Consider the following 26,534-nt stretch of genomic DNA (forward strand, 5'->3'; position numbering starts at 1 on the left):
CCGCAAGCTCTAGGTCGTGTGTTGGATAATTCTTCTCATGAATCTTCAACTGTCTCGAGCCATAAGCAACAACTCCTCCATGCTGCATCAACACATAACCCAAACCTTGGAGCGAAGCATCACTGTAAATGACATAGCCACCACCACTTGAAGGGATCGTCAACACTGGGGCGGTGGTCAATCTGGTCTTTAGTTTGTTGAATGCTTCCTCACATGCATCCGTCCACACGAACGGAGTATCTTTCTTGGTCAATTTGGTCAATGAAGATGCAATACTAGAAAACCCCTCGATAAATCTCCTGTAGTAACCTGCCAAACCGAGGAAACTACGGATTTCTGTAGGGTTCTTTGGACGACTCCAATTCTTTACTGCCTCTACTTTTGACGGGTCCACTAGTACTCCATCTTTTGAGACAACATGACCAAGGAATTTGTCCTCTTCTTTCCAAAACCCACACTTCTCTAGCTTGGCATACAGTCTCGCCTCCTTCAAGGTTTGCAACACTGTCCTCAGATGCACCATATGTTCTTCTTGTGTCTTGGAGTATATCAGAATGTCATCCACAAACACCACAACAAACTCATCCAAGTACGGGCTAAATACTTGGTTCATCAAACTCATAAAGACAGCTGGTGCATTCGTTAGACCAAATGGCATGACAACAAACTCATAATGTCCATACCGGGTCCTGAAGGCTGTCTTCGATATATCTTCTTCCTTTACTCTGAGCTGATGATAACCGGATCTCAAATCAATCTTAGAGAACACCGTGGCACCTTTGAGCTGATCGAACAAGTCATCAATCCTAGGTAAGGGGTACCTATTCTTGATGGTCACCTTGTTCAGTTCTCTCTAGTCTACACATAACCTTAGAGAACCATCTTTCTTCTTCACGAACAACACAGGTGCTCCCCAAGGTGAAACACTAGGTCTAATGAACCCTTGGTCTAATAGCTCATCGATCTGCACCTTCAATTCCTTAAGTTCATTCTGTCCCATTCTATAGGGCGCCTTTGACACAGGTGTTGTACCAGGTACCACATCAATGCAGAAATCTACCACTCTTCGAGGAGGTAGCCCCGGTATCTCTTGGAACACTTCACCAAACTTCGATACTACCACAATGTCTGCGATAGTTACTTTCTGATCCACCGACTCCACATGTGCCAACACCCCTGATCTCATGGCGTTGTCAGACTTGAGGCAACGATAATGAAACACTGGTTCCCCAGGTCTATGAAAGGACACCGCCATGTCAAAACAATCAATCACCGCATGCTGCGGCCTCAACCAATCAATCCCCAAGATCACATCATAAGTGTGGTCTGGAATCACAATCAACGAAGCAGAGAATTCTCTACTTCCTATCAAAATCGGACAAGCTTTGCAGATTGTCTCTAACTCAAGTGACGCTCCAAGGGGTGAAGTGACACATAAGGCGTCCCCAAGGGGTGTAGGAATCAATCCTAGCATCTCTACTACCGAACTAGCAATGAATGAATGCGATGCTCCCGTATCAAACAGTACTCTAGCAAGGTAGTCAAAAAGTGATAATGTACCTTCCACTCCTGTGTCTCGCTGACCCACTGCGAACACTCTAGCTTGGCCCGCTGGTAGCTGTCTCTGCGGTCGTTTCTGTCTACCCTGAAGTGGTAAGGTACAATCTCTAGCTATGTGTCCGACTTGCCCGCACCGGTGGCAGCCTGCTCTCTTCGGTTTCGGACATACTGAGGCGTAATGTCCCATCTCGTTGCAGCCATAACACCTCACCGCTGCCAATGGTCTGAATGGTGGAGCCCTGATAGCTAGGGGTGTCGCCCTGGCCGGAACCTGATAGTGGGGTCTTGGCCTCTTCCATAACTAGAGCTCTAACTGTATCGTAACTTTCGCCCGGCCAAAGGCTAGGTTTCGACTTGCCAAACACGTACAATAATCTCACATCATATTGTACCAAACATCAGGTCCGAAGACAAATCACATTTTAACAATCTCAATGTTAAAATCACGTAGAATAATCTCACATCATATTGTACAAATCAAAATCACATGCTCGATATATCTTGTCATCAAAATGACATCATCACAATAAAATCATAACAGTATATTATATAGCAAACGTTTCGTATATGTATTTATTTACCATTTATACGATATATATATAATCCATTATATCTTATACATGTCATAATTTATAAACACGTCCGAAGACAAAACGTTTAACAAACTCCATATTAAACTCACATGCTTGTCATCGAATTGACCTAATTCAGATGGATTCATAACAGTATATAATATAGCAAATTATATATATATATATATGTACTTATTACCATTTATACAATATATATAGAATCCATTATATTGTATACATGTCGTATTTCAATATTTAAAACTCTTGCAAATATCTTAGAATCACCGCAAGGGTAGATTCGTAAATATGTGAGATTTTACTCACCTTATCGACTCGAGCGTAATTCCACAATTTCCGAAGATAATTCCTTTCCTTGATTTATCGATCACCTTGAAAAGATAAGAAAAGAATTTAGAAACGTTTCGTAAACCTTTAAATACCGAAACAGTAATATTCGGTTACTGTTCAGCAATCTTCGGTTTTTTACGAATTTACTGTTCAGTGTTACTATTCACTGTTACTATTCACAATTACTATTTATGTATTAATGTACAAATGCGCATCCAATACGCATCCAATACGTATCTCTGTACGAGTACATACTATTTACGTATTCTTGTACGTATAAATACTATTTAAATGTACGTACTGTTTCAGTAAATAATAATTACCAAATTACCCTTCTAAAATTACTTTTTACCTTTACTAAAAGTAATTTATTTTTACAATTACCGTACGTAAATAAAATTTACATTTACCGTACGTAAATAAAATTTACTTTTATATTTACCGTACGTAAAAATAAATTACAAAATTACCCTTCTCGGAATCACTGTTCACGCCGCCGCACGTGGCGGCGCGTGGGGTACACGCGCCACCCGCCGGTAGGCCGCGCGTGGCGCTCACGCGCCACTCACTGTGGCAGCGCGTGGGGCCCACGCGCCGACACCAACCAGGGCGCGTGTGACGCCACCGCCACCCCAAAACCATCCTCCTTTCTCCCCTCTTCCTCCCTCCGGTCCTAGGCCGCCCCTACGCCACCCCACACTTCCACACGCGCCGCTTAAAGCGGTGGTGTTCAACACCTCCACACCCTCCTCCGATCCCCCCAAATCGAACCAAAAACAACAACAATCCAATCACACAATCAATCTACACTAATCCTCACCTCAATCAGACCTTTGGATCGTCAAATCGACGTTGAAGAGCTCGAGATGCCGGCGGCTTTGCAGTTGAGAAGCGGCGGTGCCTATCGCGATTTTCAATCGACGATCTTGTCACTGGAGGTACTAGGGCGAGGAGAGGTGGTGGTGGTGCAGTCCCTATGCCCTGGTCTCACCGGCGGAGTGTTTGGGCGACGGAAGAAATCGCGAGGCTTCGGGTTGTCGCGTGGGAGCTTATGGCGGCGAGGTGAGGTGCGTCGTGCACGAGGGTCGCTCGCGGTGAGGCTTGCGAGGGTCGGGGACGTGGCGGTGTATGCCACAGAGGGCTGGATGGTGGCAGATCGGCGAGAGGGATTCTCAGAGGAAGGGAGAGAAAGAGAATCGGGGAGAGAGAGAGAACCGAGAGAGAGAGAGAGAGAGAGGGAGGGAGGCGGATGTTTGGAGAGAGAGAGGGTTTTCCAATTATGGAAACCCTAATCTCATAAATACTCTATTTATACTAGTTTCCAAATCGGAAACTAACTTCCGACGTTAATAACTTTTACATAAATCGTCCGATTAGAAAGCGTCACATACCCACGAACTCGTATCGACGAGCCCTACAACTTTCGTGAATGAAGTTTTTACAAACGAGCGAGGGAATAAAAGTCGGCATATTCGTTCGGAAACGTAACGTTTTTTCGAATTAAACGTTCTGAGAACGTTCCCGTTTCTCGTTTCATAACTTCGCAACCACTCACACTCATTCTGATTAAATTTCACAATTTTAAATAATTCAATTCAAACTAATATCGTTTGAAAATTTAGGGTTATTACAATGAGAAGCTAGACTTAAATTTAGATCTTAGTCTTCTCTCGACTAAGGAGCAGTTTACATCTATAATGCATGGGTGATCAAGCAATCAAGCATCAAACGATTGTTCAAGCTTTTGGATTTCAAATGATTTCAAGGCGATGTTAAACGGTTGAGTAGCATTGAAGGGAGGGATTCATTCCACACCAGTAATGCAGACTTACCAATTATTTTTAGCTATGAACCTTCAAGAGGAGGCTGGATTCCAATCTGCTATGCGCACATGAATGAGATTGATACACCTCCAGGAAGAGGCTTATATGTTGCTTGGCGTTTACTAAATGTCTAAATCAGCTAAGAAGGGAACATAAATGAGCCTTTCTGGTGTCTATCTTTTGTTAGCAATCACACAAGTGTTGTTGGTCCATGCTCTTAATAAGTATATCTCTTTTATTGCATAATAAATAACACCAATAAGTGGTTTAATAAAAAAAAAGATGACAATTAGAGTGAGCTTCAATTATTTACAACTTAATTGGAAAGTGGTTTTATTATTATTTACGTGTAAAGTGGTTTTATTTAATATATTGTTTATGAGTTGGCGGTCTAAAGGGTGAAGATTATATTTGTGTTTTGAGCAACTTCTGTTGCACTAGTTTTCCAGCAGACGTTGCTCGACCCAGAGCAAGAGCATATATTCAGGATATAGTGATGGTTCTCAAAGAAAGATTAAAATAGTTTCGAAATATATAGGTGACGGTTCAACTAATTAAGATGCCAGGAGCCAAAAAGATTTAGGCATACAGACCAGGAACAATAGATGTCGATGATTTTGAATAAAGTTCAAGGAGTGACATGACCCTGGCCGCCTTCCTCCTATGATGGCCATCCTCATGAATATTCCGACTAGTTGTCTTAGCAAGGCGCAATCTGGCATTTGATCCATACATCTCAACCATTTCCTTTGACTTAAAAGATCTTTTCCAGAAGACTCAATGCCTCTTCATTTAGCGAGTCTGTTCCCCAATTCAAAGTCTCCAGTATAGGTTTTATGGCATCAGCCTCATGCAAGACATTGGCTCCTCTTTGAGGAGAGGATTCAACAACCAGTGTGGAAAGAGTCTGCATTGCTTCAATGGAAGTTTCATAAACCTCACTAGATAAGAGTCTTACCAAGTCAGGCAATGCCTTGGCTTCCAAGAGACAAAATGTAGAAATCATCCCGCCATGTGTCGGGCATAGAGGACCGTGGGATGCCTTGAAACACCAACAACCCGTTGGTTTTGATGCAGCTGTGAGTTTTTGTCTGCAAGTTAAAAGATTACCAATTAGAGCTGCAGCTCTTGCCTTTGCAGTCACTGAGCTAGAACTGAGAAAGTTCACAAGTAAAGGGTATGCTCCACCTTCAACTAGCATGCGCTGCGACTCAAGATTTGTGGGATCTGTAAACCTGATAGAGCACTTAGAGCATTTTCTTTTGCTTTCATATTCCCTGTTCTCAAAATGTTTATGATTGCAGTATGACCACCTTGTTCAATTAATTTCATAGTTAGGGATATTTCTGATTGGGACGTTAGCCAATAGGCCAGCAACAGCCATCTGTACATCACCTTTCTCATCATTCTCAAGAAAACCCACTAAAGCTTCCAGCCTTCTTGGCTTGAGAAGGTATTCTACTACTCCATCAGGCTCATGCTGGGAGAAGAGGAAAAGTAAATTTATAGCAATCTCCCGTATTGGTGACTTGGTGTTATCAAGAAGAGGAAGGACCAAAGATATGGCATTGGCAGTGAGAACCGCTTTTTTAACCATCCTAGCATCAAACTTGCATATTCCATGGAGTGTCTGCAAGGTAGGCCTTCGCACATTGTAAGACAAGTTGGGATTCTGTTGTAATTCAATCAAATTGGAGACAATCGGTTCCATCTCAAGTGGTGAACCATTTTCATCAACAAAGAATTTAGCTCCATCATCATCAAAAGTGAACTTCTCAAGCATTTCATAGCATTTAGTCAAGGGTAAACTCGTCATAGTGAGATTTTACCCACATTCACCATAGTTCATAATCACTAAAACCTTTTTTAAATCATTTATAAAATAACGTTTCACTTACCCATGAACCGTAAACGATTAAGTTCACGTAATTTAAACCAAAACATATTTTTAGAATAATTTTTATAAGCTAGTGATGCAACGACTATGTTAACAAATCAAACTAAATTCAATAATTATAACACTACTTCGATCATAATGATTATTGTGAGGTTTACTCACCTTATTTCCTGCGTGCAACTTCCACGACACCGAAAACGATTCCCTCACTTGTTTCGTCGGTCACCTAATAGCATGATAAAATGCTTAAAAAACGATACGTCAAATCTCAGGTGACGATATTATTACAGTTAAACACTGTTCATTAAACACGGTTCATGGAAATACTGTTCACAGTTACTGTTTATGCGCTGTCACCGTTTTCCGACCACCACCAATGACCACCAAATTTCACCACCATAATCTAAATGACATTCCTAACAACTTTCTAGTTCACCACAAAATCCAATTCTAAGGCTAAACACTTAAATTTAATAAAAACCGAAAAGCCTCAATTAAAAACCTAGGATTTCTTTTCTTCGATTCTCCTAGCACACAACGATTTGGGTTAAATATTTTGGAGGGTTTGTAGTATGGAAGCTTCAAAATGGGACAAGAATCTCACCAACTTGTGGCCAGAGGAGGGAGATCCGACGAGGTAAAATTCGGCGAAATGTGCACTTTCGGGGGAACTTTTGGGCCTCACCGCTCCCAAATAGCGGCGAGATGGCAGGTGGCGCTGCCACTAATCGACAGGGGACGCTACAACCTTTCAAACGGGACTGGTGCGCCGCTCTATGGTGGCCGGACAGCGAAGATCCAGCGGAGCTGATTTTTGAGAGGGAGGGTCGGTTCGAGGGGAGAGAGAGAGAGAGAGAGAGAGAGAGAGAGAGAGAGAGAGAGAGAGAGAGAGAGAGAGAGAGAGAGAGAGAGAGAGAGAGAGAGAGAGACTGTTTCCTTTTTTGAAAATTAAGGTTCCACAAAAACTTCCTTTTATACATTTTTCAAATTCGGAAACCAACTTCCGTCGATAATAATTTTCACATACGACGTTCGATTAAGGTGCGAGCTTCCACGAACATTCACATAACTTCCACAAACTTGTATCGACGAGCTCTACAACTTTCGTGAAGGAAGTTTTCGGAGACGAGCGACAGAATAAAAGTCGACTCTTGAGTCACAGAAAACGTAACGTTTTTCAATTTAAATTTCCGAAGTCGGTTTTCGTTTCGTTTAATATCGACGAGAAAACGAAAAATACAATTTTATTCAATTTCCAAGTTTAATTACCTACAAGAATTTATACGAAGCAAACCCGAAAATTCGGGGTATTACGGTAATAGTCAAAGTCATGGAGTTGACACCTTCTCAACTCTCTTCCAAGCAGAAAAGTGAATTTCTAAATCCACAATTGTGGAAGTTAAAGTCTTATTGGCTTAAAAGTAATTAACCAGAATCTACCTCCTAGGACCTGTGTAGTTTATGAGACTGATGGTTAGCATGAGACCAGATCCAATCTAAGAAAGAATGGATTCAGTAAGGATTAATTTAAGTCCAGTTGAATATCTATTATCAACAACAACAAAAAATTGCAAATTATAGAGCAAGTTAACAGTTCAAGATATCAGTTCACTCTTGCTCGTACAGCCTTCCATATATGTACTGTATATAGGCACAAAGAAAAACAAACACCAACTAACATGCTACTTGCCGATTATAATAAATTTATTCGCGATGAGACTACGAATGCATAATTTACACGAAGAAGATGAAAAGCTGAATATAGCTAACTAAGTCTTGCCTCATTTAGAATTTAGAATTTTTTCTTTGAAGTTGAACACGAAACCTCTAAAAGTTCTGTTAAATTAAAGGAAATCTAAGGCAAACACTTGTTCGAAACCAGTTCAGAAAAGATGAACAACTAAAACAGAAGTTCAACAATATAGGAAAAGAAGATAACAAATGATAAATAGAAAATCAAAATGCCAGGTAAAGTTTTGACATTATGAATCTGATTTGGCAACCAATGGCAACATTCATAGCTCAGAGGAGCAAATGAGTTGACATTATGAATCTGATCAAACAAACAGATTGATTGTAATTGTGGAAACTGGAAAATTTTGCTTCTCTTACCAACTAAATGGTTAATGCTCTAAGATTACCCCAGTGATGAACACAAGTGCTGCATCAAAGGCTAAAAGCCAACAGTGTACCCCTAAGAAGTTTGAGACAGAGAGAGAGAGAGAAGCAGGTTTTAGTGAAAATCGAAGTCATGAAGTTGGACCTTCCAGGTTCCTCCTTATACAATCATGATTGTTTTGACACCTTCTCAACTCTCTTCAGAGCAGAAAGGTGAATGTCTCCATCCACAAATGTGCAAGTTATGATCTTATTGACCTTGAAGCAATGAACAAGAAACCTAAGGCTATGAGATTGATGGTCAGCATGACACCAGCTCCAATCAGAGAAAGAATAATAGATTAGGTAATATTTCAGTCTAGCTGAACGTCTGTTATTAACCATTAAAAACCTAAGGTCTAAGGCTATGAGGTTGATGGTCAGCATGACACCAGCTCCAATCAGAGAAAGAACTAATAGATTAGCTAATATTTCAGTCCAGCTGAACGTCTATTATTAACCACTAAAAACACAAAATCTATAGCAAATAAATTGTTAAGATATTAGCTCACTCTTCTTCATACACACCTTTCATATATGTACTGTATACAGGCACAAAGAAGAAAACGAAGCACCAACCGACATGCTAATCGCCAGTGACTGAAATTTTATATCGAGAACAGCCTACAATGCATAATTTATCCGGAGAAAATGAAAAATACTAAGAAAGCCAACTATGTATTTCCTCATTCAAAGCTTCTTACAGAACTCCAGACGACTTTAAAGCTGAAAAACAAGCCAGAATAGTATTACAATGGACATCAGTAAGAACCTTGCAGTTTGCACCCACCCAGCAACCTCTGAAAGTTCTTTTAATTGAAGGAAGTGGATGCCAAAAACATGTTCGCAAACATTTCAGAAGGGATCAACAACTTAGAAAGAAGTTTAACAATATAGAAAAAGGAAACAACAATTAGAAGAGAGCCAATTAGCTTTAATTCCCAACATTCCTATTTCAGAGGATCAACTGAGTCGAAATAAAAGAACAGATAGATTCTAGCACTAGAAACTTGCCCCTCTTTCTTGCCAAAGAAGGAGAAGAAGCCTAGTAAGCAGTAACATAAGAACAAAGAACATCCTACAACAAGCAATTTACACTTACCTCCAACTGAATAGATACAGAAAAGGAATGGAGTAGAGTGCATGATTACCCTATTGTAGCAAACTGCCTTTAAGCAATCAAAGCTGCTCCAGACCAAATGACCAATTTTTGGTGCTGCATAGGATGAGAAGACTTTGTAAGTCAAGGCTTCTCAAGACAAATCATTAATATATAGCATTATAACTACATTATCAGACGCGGTGTGGAAAATAATGGACTGAAAGAGTCAGTGTCCCCTTAGCCAAAGCTACTAGATTGGCATTTGATAGTTGTTCTCTTTTCCTAGAAATAACAAGGAAATTTCATAGATCTACAGAAAGAGCAAAGCTTAATTTCGTGTCTAATTTGATATGGCATGGATTTTGACCCCCTCCAATACTGAAATGTACCAATGGATTTTGACCCATGAAATGGTCTACATGTAGAAATTTCCGATATCATGCATTACGTCTCTGTATGCTTCCACTCATTCTACCGACCTATGGCCAAGCACCATGGGAAATGTAAATGACGATTTTGGCTCCTACGAAGTAACTTTACTAAGAGATAATTTCCTAGAAACCACTAATGATTGGGTCTTTGGCTCTTTGCCAAATGCTAAGGTCTTGCAGACCATTTCAGTCTGTGATGCAAGTCACTAAAAACGCTGCTTGAGGCTTCCAGTGCGCTGCTTCTTTTACCACCTTGACGGGTAACTTGATGATTTTTCGAGAGCTTCAATCTTACCATTCTTACCCAGTAGAAGACTGAATTAGGTACTCTGGACGAGCAATGAAACTCAACTAGCTTATGTTTAAGGGTGTTGCTAAATGTACCTGGCAAATATCTAAGTAGACGTAACACACTTTTTACACGCATATAATCTCTAATTACACCCACCAACATCCCAATAATACCCTTCCTGAACTAAACCCACCAGAACTCATACACGAAAAAATGCACACCTGCAACTGCTGCAAGTATGTCTGATCTTCATGGCCTATAATCCGTTCGGTATAGCATTGCTAGATGTTGGAGACATGGGTAGTCTATTGTTGTTTGAATTCAAATTGCTTAATTATGATTTATGAGAGATGATCAATTTGATATTTAGACGATGCTAATATTATTTGAATGTTCTGGATATGGACTTTACCCCTTTGATATCAATTTTTTCCTTCGCTTTGGTGTTCCTATCCCATATTTCGATCTGATTAATTGAATTTGTTTGCCCAGTGAGCAACAAACATCATCAATCCTCATTTCCTCCCTCCTAAATAACAAGTGTCCTTCAATAAGAGAAAGCTTTGTTTAAGGGCTTCAAGCAAGTGTTCTACCTATTAAACGCCACAACTCTCTTCATTTATCTTGTAGTTCCACCACGACATCACTTTGATTGCGGGGCTTGTCTGGGGATATAGTTTCTGCTGGGTACATTCAAATTCGGCTGGGAAAGGGAGTTTCAAACTTTATGGTTTATCTTACTTCATCATGACTAAGATTGTCATTTTGTATAAGGGTAAGAATGTTATTTCATTTTGCTGGGTTTAATAAGATACCTTATGTTTAAAGGTGCAAAATCACATTGCCAAAAAAAAAAGGTGCAAAATCAACCGCTAGTACATGAAGTTCCAACAGTCGAACCAAAATAGCAAGCTCAGCGTACTCCAGGACGGTTAAGGCCTTCATAGGATCCTATAAGAAGTGCAAGGAAAACAGTTGTGCTTCATTGTTGAGAGGTTCTTTTACACTAAACCTTTACAACAAGGATCTGTCTTGCGGTAAATATATAGCATTTCAATTGCAGCCTCTGACAAATTGAGATGCTCGAATCTCGACTAAGCAGCCATATGCGATCCCAACCTTGGGACTCAAATCACTTCTTCCAATTAATATTTGATCAAAGATGAATTCATTACTTCAGAACAATTTTTTACATGATTTTACAATCTTTGGCTTGGGTATACGATAGTTGAATCTTCAGTTTGCTATAAGAAATGATCCCAACTCCTTGACATACATTTTTGGCATAACGAGTGTAATCTGACAGATAAGGGAAATATATATAAAGCATCAATCACCCATCAGTTAGCAACTTCACATTGAATATGGTTCTAGTGACTAGTGAGTATTGGAGGATAATCACTGTCCAGCTATCCCGTAAGGTCAGCATGGTTAAAAGACAATGGAGAACAATACCCCAATGCAGCTTCGTAATAGTACAATGCATGAGTCCTTGAATGAAGAATGAAACTCAATTGGTATGTTTGGAGGTGCATTGTCAGCGGTCACCAGAAGTTCATCCTTCAAAGAACCAAAAACAAGTCTAATGCGGCTTAATCCAGCATAGATAACATAGAGGTACACACAGACATGAAGTTCTGTTGAAGGATGAACAGAAGACTACTAATGTTCTGTTGATCAGAAGAACCCGAAAGATGATACAGTACCCGAAAGGTACGACAAACAGACAAGGCAGCTAAATTAGATATTTGGTCACATTCATCAGTTCATGGCTTTATGGTCTCAAAAAGTTGAATTATTTCTTCTACGTAGTCAAAACTTAACATGAAATTGGCAGTCTGGGTAAGAAATTTGAAGCTACACACGATTGTATACATTGTGTAAGTCTGAAATGGAAATGGGGCCATTATCACTCATATTGTTACAAACAGAAGTGTCAACCCATTGTCAGCATTAGGCTACAAGGAACTTGAAGAGGCATTCCTACACCCTAAAGTGTTATGTAGCTACATTAGAAATTTATCCAATCATGATTTTGATGGTCTCAGAACATCAAACTTTTGCTTCGTTAGGCAGCTAAATTGGGAGGCTGGGTTCAACTTTCAAGCTGGAGATAATTGGGTATAAACTGTAATGGCAAAGCACATAATCCCATATTTCATGGCTTCAAACTTTCAATAGCTCCTGGTCTAACCAAGTAAACCAAGCCTAGTGCAGTCGTATAACTCCATAAAGTTAAACTCCTTAATTTCTTGAGGTTTACCACAAAAGGAATAGCACAAATGTCAATATCAAATTCCCTTCCCATCCCGTTTGCACAATGTGTCCTTACCAGCCACACAAATCAAACACAAAAATGAACAAAAAAACCTTAGACCAGTAATCAAACTAACCAATTGATCAAAGCCAAAACTAATTATAGACCATAATTTATATCTCTAAAAAATCTCATTTTTCTTAAACCTGAGCTTTCCGAGCTCAAGGAAACCCTAAACCCCCAACATGTGGCGCTATTAAGAGAGAGAGAGAGAGAGAGAGAGATTTACCCGCGGTGACCTTAAATTTCTCCCTCCGGCGCTTGTGAATTGTGATGGCAAGCCCAATCAGTGTTAGTGGTGCAGCATTGGTTTCAGGGCGTCCCCCATGATCTCGATCTAGAGCAACCGGTTAAAAAACTTTACTGTCATTCAAGGTGAAGGTAGAATCGGCATCCACCTTTAAATAATCAATCGCTATAAAGGAAGTTCCAACAGTCAAACCGAAGCACATCCATTGAAGAACCAAGAAATTGCTCTAATTAAGTTCAAGCCAGCAAATAAAAAACCAAATAGCATACTTCTAGGTGTTCTGTAGCTCCACAACAAATCCGACAGAAAATCCAGTACATAAAGCAACTTGTTGACAAGATGACAGCTAAGTTAGATATTAGGTCGAATTTATCCATTCATAATATTATGGTCTCAAAACTCTTTCATATAAATAGATAGAGCTAACATGAAATTGGCAGGCTGGTCTTAACTTTTAGGCTAGACATGTTTGAGACATTGAGTATACACTGTACAAGTCCAAAATGTAAATGGGCGCATTATCACTCATATTCTACAAACAAATGTGCCAAGCCATTGTTGACATTCGGCCACACTGAACTCGAAGAGGTGACCCACTCACTATCCCCTTATCATACCACTGTTTTATTTGATTTCTGAAGGAAAACACAGCATTTGCCAAAGAGCAACACTTACAAGTTACAATTCCAAGAAATCATCATAGCATCAACGAGCATTGTTCTTGCGAGCTAGTTCCCGTGCCATCTCCCTCATTTCCTCTGGAGACGGAGGCCTAGGCGCCTCTGGTGGGTAAACCACATAAGAACGCTGAACAATAAAAGGAAAAGAATAAGGATCCTTAATCTATGTAAACACATCTAGAGTTTGTAATAATACAAATTTTGGAACCAAGAGAAAACAGCCACATCAAATGTTGGGCAAAACCCTATTATTATCAAAAAAAACCAGCTCCTACTCATTTGCGCAAGCCAACTGACAGCATCTTCAATCGTATATTCTGAAACTAAAACAACATCAATAACAGAAGCAACGAACTCACATTTCCCATGAATCTCTGGATGTTCTTACTGTTGTTGGCAAAAGTGTACATCAAAACAATGGGAATCGCAACATAAAGCCCAAACTTAGCAATCTCCAGGACTCCCTTTGAAGTTCCCACATTCGACATTATCACCTATTCAATCGCAACTGAAAAGCCATAGAAAGAAGAAAATGAGAAATCTAAAGAAATTAACCAAGGAAATAAACAGCAGATATATTCTCCAATGCTATTACATGGAAACTAGAATGCCTTATATTATAATAAGCAAAACCCTAAATACCCATTTAAAAGACAATCTGTGTCCAATAACCCATACAACGAGACCCAAGCAAAATAAGCAGAATGTAACTAGATAGAGTTATTAGATTTCCACCCGCTCAAAGAACAGGCTCAGCAAGCCTGAAAGTTCCTATTAAATTTTGTCCACAAGTCACACAACTAACATCGTAATGTGGAGTTAAGGTTCACACCAATCGCACCCAATGGTCTTAGCATATCCTGTTAAATACAGATCATTGATGTACCTGTTAACCTCAATAACGAGTTGAACTATAATGCAGCACTTGTACTCAATGAATATGCGACGGATATCAGTACACCAATGGTCAGAAAGCAGGCAAATGAAAAAGACCTCATTGCAAACATCCAATTTTGAGAACTAGTACCCTAGCTGGTGTCAGTAAAGTAGCTGGAACTTTGAGATTCTTGAAAACCAGAAAATGGAGCAGTAGAAAAGAATTCACCATGAAGATGGAGCATCCTTTCTCCTATGATGCACGAGTACGGGTATGAGACACGGATACGGATACGGCATGAAATGGGATACGTTATTTTCTAAAATGTAGTGTTTTGGATATGTTTTGTAAAATAATATTGTATATATATATATATATACACACACATTAAATTCTAAAATTTGATCAAACAAACAATTAGAACACTTAAATCTCATCAATTTTACAATAAACATAAGTTCATGAATTAAATACTTAATAAGTTCAAGCAAAATAAAACAATACGGCTGAGGAAAGGAGGGAGGGTATTAGATTTAAGTTTTATTTACACGACAATGACAATTATAACCCCAAAATGTATTCAAAACATACTCTGACCGTATCCACAGAGTTGACATATACTACATAGTTTGGGTGCGTAATTTCAGCTTTCGATACGTATATGCAGCGTATCCAGCCCATACCCGTATCTGATACAGATACGATATGGGCATTCACTTTTCTGGACGTATCCGTGCATCATAGCCTTTCTCTTGTGGCAAGCTCACTTGAGAATCCATAGTCTCCATCCGACCCCTGATGTTAAAGACTTGAGCCATTTTCCTGAGAGGCTTCATGATCTTGGACTTGTGATGATATGTAAGTTGTTGATTATGATACCCAGCCAAGAGCCCAAGACATTGCTTCAACAACATAAGCCGGAGTACCAAGCACCTTGGCTCTGTCGTCCTCCCTAATCAAGTGAGAACTTGTTCAATGCTGAACAGTGTAGACATTAAAAAAACTGTTGCAGCTGCTCCTTATATTGCAATTGTTCTCCGTAAGATGGCTGAAGTCAGTCCCATACATCTCTTGAAACATGAAAGAGTGGGCTCTGAACAAGAATGAGCCCTTGCTGGAGTCAAAAACTCATCCATGACCAATATTTGTTCTTAGTTAAAAATTCTGGAGCACGCTCATCAACTATAATTTGGTATTTTCCCATGTTGAAATATGCACATCTTTTTACAAAGTCTAGCAAGAATTGTGTCCATGCATGCTGTTGCTTATTGAGAGACATTCTTAGCAGCAAAATGGCAAACACCATGACCATGATAATTCCATACAGGACAATAAACACATAGAAGATGCAAAACTTGAATTCAGAAATAACAAGAATGACCTGATATCCTTCACCCCTTCTCCAAATAATCTTACCTTCCACTTCATCAGGAGTACTATGTGGTTGCTCTAATAACAGATCACAGTTAACAACAAGAATGCATAAAATTGTTGCCGAGATAGGTTTGTAGTGTATAATGATATGTGAAAAGTGAAAACCATTGCAATCTCGTGGACAGGTTCCCAAGCAGAAAACTAGCAACATTGTCGTCTCAACTCATAGAAGTTGAAATGACATTTTCATACCTCCAAAGAGACTCAAAATTGCTGTAGAAGAAACCAATAACTTCTTCAAAAGAGCATTGTGGGCATCACTCCTGCAGTTCTGCCCACTTAGCACCACACTTTGAATTCTTGAGCTCAGGGCTGCTGACAACCCATGAGTTCCTGATAACACCAGCAAGCTCACAATAATGCTCTTGTACTCAGTACCCTCCAAAAAAGCTACACAGCCATTATCCACAAGAAATCCCACATGTAGATGATGAATCAGCATAAGCGAATTCTCATACGCCTCCAAAGTGAAACCAATTTATCATCTTATGACCAAGACGAACTATGACTTCATTTCTATTCACCATCAGACTAACAAATACAGTAACATTTAGAAACATAAGCCACTGATTGTGATGCAAGTTCAGCCACCCACTATGAGGCTCTAATGGACTAACCTTGGTAAACCATATCGGTACTTTTCTCACCATATCCATACAGTATTTCAATCAAGGCAACTATCAGTCTCATATTCCCTGCAAATTCTTCACCCAGAAACAAAACCTCACTCTTTAAAGAGAGGGTGAACCACAACCCTTATCGAGAACTTTCTTATCAAACCCAGAGAAGCAAAGTAGCAGTGCAAAATGACTAATAAACTTTATTGGACACCAATAGTGCAATGCTTAAGGCTTACAGACAATAGTTACAAACTTAACCACAAAGCACACACCCAGATCATAGTTACAACCCTCATCTTATCATTTTTCTACTTATCTCTACCAACATTGACTCCAACATGAACATGTAACTAGATAGAATCATTACATCAAACACCAGTTTCTCACATTTTACTAATTCAAATATCAGCCCATAAAGTTCAAAATTCAAACACAAACGGCTCAAAGAATCAAGCTTTTCACTGATCCGATCCGGATTGCAAAACGCACACCCCCCAAATCGGCATACAAAATCATCAATTAATTTTCACATCCCAATTCATAGCTCTTAAAATCACAGCCAAAAAAGGCAATATAATTCATGAAAGCAAATACAAATTAAGCAGGTATATCAAAAGAAGAAGAAATTGAGGAGATACAGAAAACTCAAAACCCTAGAGATGGTGACTTACCAGAAGCTCGACGGTAATGGAGAGCGGCTCCGTTAAATTAACGACAGAAAATTGAAGTGAAGAAGGAGGACGTGTATAAGAAAGAATGGGACTGAGATGTCATTTTTAATTTTACCCAAGGATAGTTTCGGTATCTCGAGATATGGATGAGGAATCAGACACGTGGAACGTTGGTGGAGCGACGAGTGTTTTTTTTTCCCAGTACCAAACCCCGCGTAGTCGATCGTCTCTTCAAGTAGCTCTATCGGAGATTTCGTGTAAATGAATTTTTGTATAAATGGAATTCTTCTACCTTTGATGGATAATTTGACATATGTTATCAAAATTACTATTCAACCAGTGTTATTTAATGTGTTATATATATAGAAAAAAACTTGGTTGATGACCATGACCAATAGTATAATGACATGAGTCTATTTTGATATTTTATTAAATTTGACTGTTAAATGTTGAAACTATAACTCCTATTTATCGTTAAAGACTCCCCCAACCTCCTTTCTCTTTCACAGCTACAAATTAACCTTGCATATATGTCTCAGATGCTACTCTTAATCCTTATTTCTCAAGAAAAGAAATGCTACTCTTTATCCTTCATTTTACTCCCATAAACAAACCACCTTAACAAATTAACAGTACTGAACCATTCTTACCTAGCTATCACCCATATATGTTTTTGGGCAAGCAAATAAAAGTTTAGCCACACCCCTGATGAGTATATATAATAGTATAACTACACTCTTTAATTATAGCAATCAAATCCCAGTTCAAATAAACCATTTTCTTTGAATTCAACATAGATATTCAGAATCCAGAATCAACATAATCACAACTTTAGCATTGAATTCTAGACTAGAAGTCTTGTAGTATTCTTCGAATTCAGCACGTAACCTGGTAAGACATACGACAAGAGCTATGATATGGATTAGAAATTTAGAATCAAAGCCAAACCGAGCAAGTGACGCTTTTCCATTAGAGAAGGCAAATTCCAACGAGAGTTGAGTTCACTGAAGTAACCACCACCTGAATCACTTCTTGTTCCATCAACTTCCATGTTTATTTGGGAGAGAGACAAAAAACTAATGCCGTTGTTATCATCGTCAGGTTGTTTCAACCGTGGAGCACACGTGTCATTATACTACTGGTTATGGTCAGCTCTAGGTAACCACGGCTGGTCTGCCAAGTTTTGTCCTATATATATGTCGACTTTTTATGTCGTTGTCTCGTTGCGTTTTATCTAATAAAGATTTTAACGAGGTCATCTTGATCCAGTTTAAGTATGAGGAAAAATGTTTGTTGGTTTTTCAACTAGTAGATACTAGATATGTTTTGCCGATTTGGATAGTCGTAGATACTAAAAGACTATTCTTGTATATTTCAAATAAAATGATAATGCATATGATCGAGTTGCAACACAATTGCATGCTCTTATGGAGTAATGAGTATGCAGTGAATTCAGTGATGCAGGAGGCCCTGGACTCAATCCTCTGTAAAAACGCAGGTACCGGGTCGACGTATAGCAAGTTACCGGAATCTTAATGCCCCATGCCTCCGGGTCAATATATATAGATGGATTAGATCGATGCAGTAAATTCTAAAAGATGGAACACCTCCTCAGGTTGGTCGACATGAGTTCATGCAATCCTCATTACATATAGTCATATATAGAGCTATGTATCTATGTGTCATATTTCTTCTGTTTTCATTGTGTTCTACTCTTTCAGTGTAGTCCGGAGATCGATGAAACTGTTTAAGGGATTGGGCGGCAAAGTTCAACATATTATAAGCATGTTGACCCAAATTAGTGACTGTCTGACTGACATCAGTGCATGTCATCTAACGAACTGAAGGCAGTACGTAGTAGTTAATCTTATGTTACCTAGTTCGAACTGGCAGCACTAGTTGCATGACTGCATTAGTTGCAACATGCATGACTTCACTATATATTATATTGGGAGAATGATAAAAAAAAAGGGCATTCGAACATCCTAAATGATAATCAGGGCACTAAGTCTAGTAATTAAGGGCCATGATAAATTACTACCCTCAAAAATTAAAAACATTACATATAGTAGCTATTCCGTATCACACATATTCAATTAACAAAGCACTATGCTAAACCTAATCATATCCCTCTATCTCATCCCACCACCAACTATGTCATCACCAACGAGGATTCATCATGGTGGAGAAGTACAACCACTCCTCGTCGTCGTCGTCAAGATTAAAGTTATATTGAGCACTTGGGCTTACTCTGAACTCTCTCCGTCTCTCTAAATTCCATATTCTCTCTCTCCACCCCACCCATTGTACGCCAACATCCCTTCTCTCTCTCTCTCTCTCACACACACATTGAATACGACGAAGTCGATGCAGATAAATGCTCCGCAGTCGCCCAATCCTAGCTCTGGTAAGCCTATGGTTCCACTGAAGCATAAAGCCTTGTGCCTCCGCCTTCAAATATATCTTAACTACTTCCAATTCCAAACTTTTCACACAAGCTCATGGTTATCGACATCAATCCTCTCAAACAAAACCTCGAGATGGTTCCTGAGAACTCCATCTATGGATCGTTAAAGATCTTTTTTGTTTCAAGATATTTGATACGGAGCAACAAATAATATAGCTAGTTTGTAACTATCTGTGTAACTGTGATAGCACAAAAAACTGTGTTGTAACTTGTAAATGTCTTTGTAACTATGTTCACAACTGTGTTTCTATTAAGTAACTATTTGGTAAATATGTAGAAATTGCACATATAGTAAGTGCGATGTTGAGGGATACAAAAAACTGGAGGAAACGTCGGCCAATATGCCCAAGGCAACCATTTCTCTAGAACACACTCTACTTAAAGTATAGAGATTTTGAGATTTTAACCGTTACCCAATTGTTACAAGTATATGTTGTTAATTTCTTGTAATGTTATTTCAAGTATTGGCTAGTTTGTGAGTGAAATTGAAGATTTGAAATCTAAATCTAAATCCAGATTTCAAATGGGGTCATATACTTCATGAAAAAAAATTCAGTGCTACTGTAAGACCACGTAACAATGCCTAGTGGTCTATCATTCCAATCACAATTTGACACGCAAGATTTAATCAGAATAATTATATTTAATCTATTTCGCTAAAGACTATTTTGAGTTTCTTTTTAAAACCCTACACCCTACACTCTAATACCCTAAACCCTAGACTCTATATCCGAAATCCTAATTAAAAATCATCAATACCCATGAAGCACTACAAAAAAATTTGGCATTAGAGTTTTGTGAGATTTTAGGGGGTTGGCCACTTGGGTAACACCCACATTCTGGCCACATTTAAATGTGCCTAATGCCAAATTTTTTTGTAGTGAAAGTCATTTCACAAATAATAAAAATATATTAAATTATAATTTTTGTGTAATAAATTCACATGTTGAAATATAATAAAAATGACTATTATGCATTATCACGTGGTACTACGGTAACATATAAAAATTTCTCTATATTTCATACCCGCAAATCTATTTTAACAATGTATGCAGATCAAGTTGTTGTTAATACATACATATGAATAAGGAAATCATCCAAGCTATTGAATCTCACGTAGAACAAGATTCCCTCCAAGCAAGCTATTAATATTCCTATAATATTGATCATCAAATTGCTAGAGGTAGAGGTGGAAAGAAATAAAATCAAAGTAGCATTTATTATTATTTTATTTAATAGTGGAAAGCAATAAGAGAGTGACGTAGCTAACACACACACACAACTGAGTGTGAGGCTAGCACTCTAAGAAAAAGGTAAATTATACATTCTAGTAGCTTAAGCAATCAGTTGGTTTGAAGGATGCCACTTCTTTATCCAGGTCAAAACCAACCAACATATTTCCCTGCATGACGGCTCCAATTATACCATTGTTAAACTGTGATATCACTTGATCATACATGATTCCGAAACACAATTTAAAACCGGAATCAAAAGTTTTTATGAACATTTTTTCTGTCACTAATGGCACTTTACCACCACCCTCGAAATGAAAAGTCAATTTTGGTTCTTTTGGAATTGTCGTCGAGTTTAAGCATAAAAGAGTCTCAGTCCTATTCGCTTCGTCTGTGATGAACGGTTTCAAATTCGGATCAAGTGCCTTCTTCATCTCGGTCGCCACTCTATCAAAAATTTCTTTAGGTACCATTGTAAAAGTTGAGCCCGAATCAACTACCATGTCAAATTTTTTGAGCGGTGTCACTTTCGAGCTAAATGGAACAAATTCTTTTCCAATTGTAATTCCTTGTGCCTGCACAACATAATTATCCATGAATATGGATTTAACCAATGGTGTTGAAACAGCTCCATCACCCGTAACTTCACTCCCATTCCCGAAAATGATCTTGCTTTCAATTTTTGGATCAGTATCTAGGGGCACCAAGCAATGAGAAACTTTTTTCCCTCCAACATAGGGAGCAATTTGAGAAACAAATGATAAAGGCCCACGTCCTAACCCAATCACTCCCGTATCAGTTCGATTTGTTGTGCCAGTCGGATCCGTTTGCAAATGCCCGCACCCGAAAACAATATCTTTAAAGGTTACTGTCTTACCTATCTTGGATGTCAAAATAAATGTTTCTGTAGCCAGTACTCCTTCGGAGGTTGCCTTGCCTGCATATGTTAAGCCATAAGGACACCCACTTGTTGGATATTTGGTACAAAAATCTGCTGAAGTATCTGGTGGTTTCATATTGTCTACATGCCTACACTCCCTCTGAAGACAAGTGATATTCTTATAAGTAGATGACTTTTTCGGATCAAACATATCATATATGGTCTCCAAGCAAGTTTGACACGGCTTGCACTGCGTCCATGTTACACTGCTACCTGTATCAGCAAGAGCATAAACATCTACAGGTGGGGTTCCGATTGAGAACTTGAAAATATGTCCGTCGCCGTGATCTGTTGTTAACGAGAATCTGGGACTGTTTGAATCCATCAATTGAGTGTTGTTTTTCTGTTTGTACAATTGTAAATCTGGTGAATTTCTTCGGATGAGATGTGCGCTGAAGCCACCATTATTGTTGATATTGCTTGTTGTCGCAGAATATTGTACAAGATGTAAGAAAAAAATAGTGATGACTGCTATAATATAATTCTGGTATGAAGAAGATAGGGTGGCCATATGCTTAAGTTTAGGTAGTTGTAAGAATAAAAGAATGAAATAGAATTAAAGGAAAGATCACGAGGAATATTTGAAACTCTTTGATATTCGAAGATTTGTTATCTATTGAAAATCATAGAAGTTTAAATAGAGGAGTTTGTGTTTAAGAACAAAAGGCACTGATAACAAGTAGAGCCATGAGTACTATAGGAACCATTGTTTTTAGAAAAAATATGGACAATGACCCGGACTATATTTTCCTGAAAGAACTCTATACCAATCGATTAATTGGGCAAAGCCTCATTTTAGGTTTTCATTTTCGAAATTTTGAATTTCCCATTTATTGGGCAAAGCCTCATTCTTAGGTTCCAAATGAAAAATTCAAAATTAGGAGATGACCCGGACGTATAATGACCTCGTGCTTTTAACCCTCCAATTTGTAAAACAGTTTGATGTACTTTATTCTCCGTAAGAGGGGTAAGGGGACAATTATTATCTAGAATCTGTAATAATAGGCTTAACAATGCTAACAAATTACCTAATATTGATAATAGAAGAAATGCTATTTGTAGTAAAACATTGTTGGAAACTCTTTCTAAAATAAGACGCTAGCAATAATCATGTCGTGTTCATCTTTTATAAAAGCGAGAATCTCTACGAAATACATGTAGTTTAACAAGCACTAATACTGTTTTAACGACAGAACTCAACCGGACTTTAACTTCTTATTCAGTTGTCTAATTCACACAATTGACTTTTAACAATATCTTTTAAGTTGTCTGATTCGCACGACTGAATTGGTTTCCTCATTTTTTAATTGTCTAATTCACACAACTGATTTGAGAGTTTTGTCTCTTGTTGTATAATGTTGTATCACACAACTGAAAATTTTAAAGCATCTAGTCATATGTCTGAGCTTCAGACAACTGATTTAAGCATATAAATTGTTGTACATCAAAACGTGAACAATTACCATAAAAGCAGTAGTGGCCGGCTTTACAACATATGATACACAGATAATCATATACAGAGAGATAATAAGATGTAGGTAGATCATATCGTGAATAGAGTGAAGTGACAGTAGTGGGAGTGCGTTTGGTTGCATTCCTTGCTTTTTTGTAATTCAATAACATGCATTCAGCTCACAACCATAATCTTATGCCTGAAACTAAAATCAGAGTAAAACCAGGAAGGGATAGAACAATACCTTACGATCCATGGTTGGGTCCATTGTGTTCTGCTTCTGCAACTCCTTCATCATCTGGACATAGTCTTTTGCTAGCCAACAACCACAGCTTCTTTATGGATAGAACTTATGCTTAGTGTACGGTGGTGGTAGCAGAAACAACAGAGAACATCCAAAAACTTCTTTTTCTATTGAGAAATTGAAGAGGTCCAAAAATTAAGCATAAGCTATTTTACTCCCACAGTTTCTCACCCTTTAACCTTCTTTGTTTGCAGCAAAAGGAAAATAACATTGTCAAAAATAACGAGAACAAGAAAATCTAGTACGCAGACTTTTATTAAACAAAATACATTTTTGGGATCAAGTGATCAATTTCAAAAGACAAAAGAAGAGGACTTCAATAATAAAAACACATATAATCTCTCTCTCTCCCCCCCCCCCCCCCCCCCCCCCCCCGTTTTTATATCTAGTTACACATGGTGTAACTCTTAAACAAAAACAGTAACAAAAGGAGACAGATAAGAAATAGATTCAATCTTTGTTTGTTTTTGAAATATAAAAAATAAAACAAAAACATGCAACCAAAAGCTACATGTATCAAGAATATGAAAATCAAAAGACTACTACATCTCTGTCAGAACAATGAAATCACAAGCAGGCATGAAAGCCTACTACATTATTCTCCAGAAGGTGTATTACTAGAAACTTAATATAGCATATCAACCAAAACTACAATACTAGCCCACCATGTTTAGATCAGATAAACCAATTCTTTGACTAGATGAATACCACTAGTCATATCACAAGCCAAAAAACATTTTTGTTTCAAGTTTACTGAAGAAAAAACAAAATTTCATGGAGCTTATTTTCTGCATATTTTGTGTAAATAAGAACTGAAATACATGAGTATCATACAAGAATTCATCCCCATTCTGTATCCTGCAATCATAATACCGAACAGAAAACATGGTATTCTTAAATTTCTTAATCATTACACCACATCTAAAGAATCCAAGTTATCCAGAGAAACCATCAACATCTTTTGGACAGAAGAGTGCTTCCAAGTATCTTATATGAATCCAGTAAATGTGTACAATGCTATTTTAGATTCTAAAAACCACAATTTCCAAGTTTGTTTGATCTGAACGTTTCCTACAATTGTCAGTGGAGATTGCTTTTGTGCAATATGTCCAATTACACTAGTGGAAAACCACAAACCATATGAATTTAGTACTGTATTTATAACCAGGTATGAGAACCATTATAAGAAAACAAAACTCGTGTACCTAATCTTAGCCCAAATTCTTTCTTGCAGGCTCGAAATGGAGTTTCCCCTTCTTGGGGTTGGACTAGTCTCTTACATGGCAGAGCATTATTGCAATCTCATTTGTCGTGGAGAATTGGAAATGGTTCTTCTGTTCCTGTGTGGAATACTAATTGGATTCCAAGCATGCCTTCAATCAAGCTTCAACATCCTCAAGGGGCAGATCTTTCGACTACAGTTTCTCTTTTAATTGATTGGTCTTCTCTATCGTGGAATTTGGATCAGGTTTCACAACATATTACAACTGACCAAGCGGATGCTATTCGAAATATTCCTCTTCTACCTACTATTGAAGATAGATTGGTATGGCCACTAACTCGGTCCGGCAATTACACGGTTCAGTCTGGTTATCATGCAGCCCATGGCTCCTTCTCTACTATGGTGGTACCACATTCTCATAGCTCCCATATACCTCATTCCTCTGTATGAAAACGTTTGTGGAGTTTAAATGTTCCTCAGAAAATTATGATGTTCTTCTGGAAAGCTTGTTCTAATGTGCTACCGACTAGATCTAATCTGTTCTATGGCAAGAAAGTACAGGAGCCTCTCTGTATGCTCTGTCAAAGTTGTCCAGAATCAATTGAACAAGTGTTGTTTCAGTGTGGGTGGGTACAACAAGCCTGGAGGTTCCATCAATCAGATTTTCGATTAAATCTCCAATAACTCACTCAGCTGGATACTTGGTTTCATCAACTTTCTTTTCCTACTGCTACTTGTGAGGAGCAGATACAAGAAATACTCAGTTTTCTTTGTTTTTTTTTTCTGTGGCAAATATGGAAACATAGATGCCATTGCCTGGTTTCTCATGCAGCTCCTGATGCTCGTTTGGTTGCTATATCAGCTTTCAGATTGGCAGCAGAATTTATCCAATGTAAACGTAAGATTCTCCCTGAAGGCCGAGCTTTGCACTCAAATACTAGACCTCCTCCGATACCGAACTGGTTTCCACCTCCATTAAACTTTATTAAGATAAACATAGCTGCAGAATGGTCTCAAATCATGCTGGTATTGACTCTGTTGCTTGGAGTTGTTGGGGTTGTGCTATTGAGGGGTTACAGCTCCATGTGTTAGCTCCTTCAAAGTTGTATGCAGAGGCTCTAGCCTTCTGTTTAGGGATTTTTTATCTCGTAAACTCCAGGCTTTGGTTAGTTCTTCAGAATCCTTCCTCTTTGAGACGGATTCTTCCCATCTTATCGAGCTCATCCATGATTCCACTCGAGTATCAGACTGGTCTGTTGAACCTCTGGTGCTTCTTATTCGAGCTCAGATAGTTGCTTTCCCCTCGTCAAACTGGTCTACGATCAGTACTTCTGCTAATCATGTTGCAGTTTCTGGAGCTAGATTAGCCTTACAGAGGGAAAATATGGAGTTCCAGCTTTGCCATCCTCTTCCCTCCCTTTATGCTTTTCCTTGTGTGGGATCCAATAATGTTGTTTAGTTTCATTTAGTTTGTTCCCAGTACTCTGGTTGTATCTTTCCTTCTATTGTAGTATTGTAGTGTTTTCTCCTCGTCGAAGAAAAAAAACAGTGTCGTGGTGCGTCTCGTTGAATTTGATGTGATCAAGATTTTAACAAGGTTTGTCAAAAAAAAAAAACTTAACAAGGTCATCTTGAGTTTAAGTTTAAGACTTTGAGGAAATATGTTGTCGATTTTTCTACTTCTGTTGGCAGCACGAGTTGATACTACAGCTTTTGCCGTTTTGGATAGTATTTTTTTAAGTGCTATTTAGGTATGATAAGGCACTAAAAGAATATTTTTTGTATTTGTCAAATAAAATTTATATGCATATGAGTTGCAACACAATTCCATGTTATATTGTTCTTATGGAGTTATGGGTATGCAGTGAATCCAGTGATGCAGGAG

General features: G+C 38.4%; 3 protein-coding genes across 3 annotated transcripts in view; all 3 read right to left on the reverse strand.

Annotated features, from left to right (window-relative positions):
• LOC126789989 (U-box domain-containing protein 44-like) overlaps positions 1-9,583 on the reverse strand; it is a 40,236-nt gene extending 30,653 nt beyond the window's left edge. The window contains exon 1 of the mRNA XM_050516111.1: positions 9,562-9,583. The gene's annotated coding sequence lies outside the window, so the exon portion shown is untranslated. The remainder of the gene's footprint in view (positions 1-9,561) is intronic.
• A 3,551-nt stretch (positions 9,584-13,134) lies between these two features.
• On the reverse strand, positions 13,135-17,138 carry LOC126790029 (uncharacterized). The gene is made up of 3 exons (XM_050516155.1): positions 17,032-17,138; positions 13,789-13,937; positions 13,135-13,556 (listed from the first exon to the last, which is right to left on the reverse strand). The coding sequence occupies exons 2-3, from the start codon at positions 13,915-13,917 to the stop codon at positions 13,455-13,457; spliced, it is 231 nt and encodes a 76-aa protein (XP_050372112.1). The 5' UTR covers positions 13,918-13,937; positions 17,032-17,138; the 3' UTR covers positions 13,135-13,454.
• Positions 17,139-20,825: 3,687 nt separating this feature from the next.
• Positions 20,826-26,279, reverse strand: LOC126790867 (aspartic proteinase CDR1-like). The gene is made up of 4 exons (XM_050517227.1): positions 26,247-26,279; positions 25,548-25,573; positions 25,209-25,290; positions 20,826-22,013 (listed from the first exon to the last, which is right to left on the reverse strand). Exons 1-4 carry the CDS (start codon positions 26,277-26,279, stop codon positions 20,826-20,828), a joined length of 1,329 nt encoding a protein of 442 aa, XP_050373184.1.
• Between the last annotated feature and the right edge of the window lie 255 nt (positions 26,280-26,534).

Source organism: Argentina anserina, chromosome 4 (genome assembly GCF_933775445.1).
Source record: "Argentina anserina chromosome 4, drPotAnse1.1, whole genome shotgun sequence".
NCBI classification, from domain to species: Eukaryota; Viridiplantae; Streptophyta; class Magnoliopsida; order Rosales; family Rosaceae; genus Argentina; species Argentina anserina.